Source organism: Pteropus vampyrus, unplaced genomic scaffold, assembly GCF_000151845.1.
Source record: "Pteropus vampyrus isolate Shadow unplaced genomic scaffold, Pvam_2.0 Scaffold360, whole genome shotgun sequence".
Lineage (NCBI taxonomy): Eukaryota > Metazoa > Chordata > Mammalia > Chiroptera > Pteropodidae > Pteropus > Pteropus vampyrus.
This window is the reverse complement of record NW_011889141.1, coordinates 315,635-319,436: the sequence shown is the minus strand read 5'-3', so window position 1 is coordinate 319,436 and position 3,802 is coordinate 315,635. Positions and strand designations below refer to the sequence as shown.

Below are 3,802 nucleotides of genomic sequence, written 5' to 3'. Positions count from 1 at the left end.
GTCCTTCTGGAACCCATTCATTGGCTTTAGGTTAAGGACCACTTTATTTTATTATTTTTATTTATTTATTTATTTATTTATTTAATTGAAATGATTTAAACTTTTTTCCTCCCATCTACCTCCCCCGCCTGCCCCCACCATCTGGTAACCACTAGTCTATTGAAGGACCATTTTAAAATAAGAAAACCCATCTTGTTCTTCTCCACACACTAGCAGCCTTACTTCCTCGTGGAGTTCTTGGCAAGCTTTGGCTAAATCGGTAGGTCACAGTTTTATAGAGAACAATTGCCAATCATATGAAAGGAGACACTATTTTTCAAACCCAGTCACTTCTTTTAGCAATGAGAAAAGTCATGTGGAATTTGTGTTCTTGACACTGACGCGTTTGTACAAGAGGCATTTTCCGGATGCCTGCTGTGCACTGGGTGTCACGTTAGAGGCTGATGACAGACAGCAGTGAGACAGCGAACGTCCAGGCCCCCGGGGATTTTGTGATCTAGTAGAGGATTTTTTCCCCAATGAATCCAAAGAACCTCTCAAAATAGTGCTATTCCAAATTTGATGGAAAGGAAATCTTAAGTTCTCAATCTATAAAAATGCACAAAATAGTTACCCCAAAACTGGTCTCTCTATACAAAAAAAAAAAAACTTCTTTCAAATGCATTTTTAATATTAGACAGTTGCATTTATATGCTTTACAGAGAGCTGGAACTATTAAAGTTAAAACATATAGCTTCCTATTAAAGTATACATGAAAATGAAGATAATGGACACTGCAATTTTTAAAGCGTAATTAAAATGTGCTTTAGTATATGAAATAGTTTACATATGAATTCAGAAATAAGTTACTGGGACATATTTACTGGGATTATAATTATCTTCTTACGCATTAAAGTTGAGTAATGATTCCCCTGCCCTAGCCCACCCCCCTATCCAATAAGAAGACTTCATGCAAACAAGTATACTTTGGCTATTCTTTGTGTCTCTGTGTTGAACTGTACCTCACCCGTCATGCTTGTGAAAAAATCCATGCCAAGTATGCATGAAGGAAATGATAAGTCAAACCTTAATAAGCTTTGAAAAGCGATTCATTCTTAATAAATTACTAACGTACAGGAAAATATTGGATACATGGCTGTCTGCATCCAAATAGATTAATAACCACATTTTCCCTGAAGTGCCCTCAGTATTCTTCTCTCATGCCACTACGTAAGAGGGAGGGAGAATAGCCAGTAGTAGAGTCAGAGTGTCAGCTTTCTTATGGGAAAATGGGCCAGAATTATATTTGGACAGTCTGATACTCTAAGGATACTCTAAGTATGGCTGATTTCTACTTGGTAAACCTCATTATTTCCTGCTTAGGGCTTTCTTTGGGAGTGAACCAATCCCGGATATATGGTTAAGTCTGTTGCTATTTTACTTTTGTGAAAGTATTGAATGTTTCTTATAGTTAACACTTATTGGAATGATGTTATAAATTATATGGTTTCGGTACTAATAGCATTCTCTTCTTCTCACAGGCTATCCAGATTTTGATTGGCATCTTTCATGTTTTTATGTGGTATTTCATATTGATTTTGTATATGGGACAGATTAAAGGAACCTTTGGGATATATGAACCTATAACTTACAGAACAGGATGTACTTTATGGGGAATTGTTGTGAGTAGAATGCATTTATATGATTTAATCATTCAGTAAATAATATATATCCTGCTAATGGAAGATAGGGAGAAGTTTCTAAACAACATTTTCAGGAGAATCATGTAACAAAATCCCATGTTGATAATTTATTTAAAATCAAATTCCTTTTTTTCAACAAATATTTTTTGAGCACTTTTAATTTACTAGCACTATTACAAAAGATGTAGCTACAAGAGTAAATACACAGTGACAACCATAAGTTAGATTGTCCTTAGGTATGTGAAGAATTAAGAATCGTAACTATAATATCCATTAGCATATTTAGGGGACTTACCTCTGCTTCCTCACACGATAAGTCTATACTCACACATTATCTAAATTTATCATCATTTGCACTCTTCTGCAGTTTCTACATAGCCATAAGATAGTAGGAAAATCTAGACAACATAGCATCCCAGAAACCAAGTGAACGAAAAATTAGGGAAAGATCAACTATGTTAAATTCTGTTACTTTGTCAAATAAGGCAAGGGCCCACCATTGGATTTAGCAATACGGAAGCCGGCAGTAAACTCGACGAGTAGTTTCAATGGAACGGTAGGGGCAAAAGGCTGCCTGGAGTTGGTTTAAGAGATAATGAGAGAAGAGGAAGTATTGATGGCAAATACAGACAACTCCTTGAAGGACTTCGGTGTACTGTGGTGTAGAGAAATGAGATGCTGGCTAGGGAAATCAGGGTTAAGAGAGAGTTTGTTTCAGTAAGTTGGAAATACCATGTCTTTTGTTGAGGTGACTGACTCAGAAGAGAGAAATTTGATATGAGATAAATGGTGGGAGGGAGGGATTATTAGGATCTTGTGTAGGCAAGATGATGAATTTTAATACACAAATAGCTAAGAGCATGGACAGTTCGTCTTTAGCAATGGTTCTCAACTAGAGATGATTTTGCCACTTGAGGACATTTGGTAATGTCTGAGACAATTTTGGTTTTCGCAGCTGGGAGCTAGGGGTGTGCATCTAGTAGGCAGAGACTACAGATGCTGCTAAGCATCCTACAATGCATAGGACAGCGCCACAGCAAAGAATCATCCACCTTTAATGTAAATAGTGTCAAGGTAGGCAGCAGGAGAGAAAGGTGGAGGAACAGAGATAAGTAGATGGGATGTTGGGAGATAAGTAGATGGGATGTTGGGAGCTTGTGGAACTTTTCTTCCAATGGCTTCAAATATCTCAGTGAACTAGAAGGCAAGATCACGAGCTGAGAGTGAGAATGAGAGAATGGCTTGGTTGTTGGAGGAGAGAGGAGAGCATATGAAGTAGTCATCTAGGAAAAGGGAGTGCGTGTATTGTGGAAAAGTAGTTTGGCTTTCACACAGCATTAAGGGCTCACTTCAGCTTGTAGTGAGACGGGTCAAGATGGCTGTTTATTTTTCTCAGGCCATGACTGGCTGCCTGGGCGCAGGCACGCAGCAAGAACAACTGCATTTAATCAGGATTTTGGTTTAACCATGGAACTGTGATCAAATGAGAAAGGTGCAAAGTTGTTGAAAGTCTACATAAGTAAGTGTAGTGGTAGACCATGGAATTTAAGCTAGCGAAGGAGAGACTATAACAGGGAGGCGAGGAGCTCAGATTATAGATCCAGATGGGGTTAAAGGATTGTTAGAGTTATGATACTACAGGGTATGAGCTGGAAAGATAGAAGGTCAGAGGGGGGTGCCTGAGATTGCGATTTGAAAGGTGTTATACATACTGACAGAAACAAGGACAAGGGAATGCATATGGGAGTGAGCCACTGCAATAGGATGAAGTCAAAGGCTTGGAGGAGATAAATTAAAGAACCACAAGCCCAGGGTATTAGAAGAATCGCATATGGATATATTGAAATTACCAAGGATTAAGAGGTGTTAGAGAGTTAAAGAGACAAGAATTATAATCACCTAGAAAGAGAGCAGCGAGCAAGGGATAAATAGATGACTTCAACCAGGAGGGTCAGTGGGTGACAGAATCCGATGACCTTTGATTCAAAGCTGGAGGAGAGACAATGATTGGCACTCACAATAGCAGCAAGGAGACCACTTACCCAAGTTTACAACTAACGGGTCGGAGGGCCATAGGAGATAAGATGGCCACCACATGAGGGGGCTGCAGTGAAAGCAGT

The 3,802-nt window shown here is 38.8% G+C and overlaps 1 protein-coding gene across 1 annotated transcript in view; it reads left to right on the top strand.

Moving 5' to 3' along the window:
- Positions 1 to 3,802, top strand: part of MS4A13 (membrane spanning 4-domains A13) — a 15,447-nt gene that overhangs the window by 2,065 nt on the left and 9,580 nt on the right. Inside the window, exon 2 of the mRNA XM_011379478.1 lies at positions 1,521 to 1,661. Coding sequence (XP_011377780.1) covers positions 1,521 to 1,661 — 141 coding nt within the window. The remainder of the gene's footprint in view (positions 1 to 1,520; positions 1,662 to 3,802) is intronic.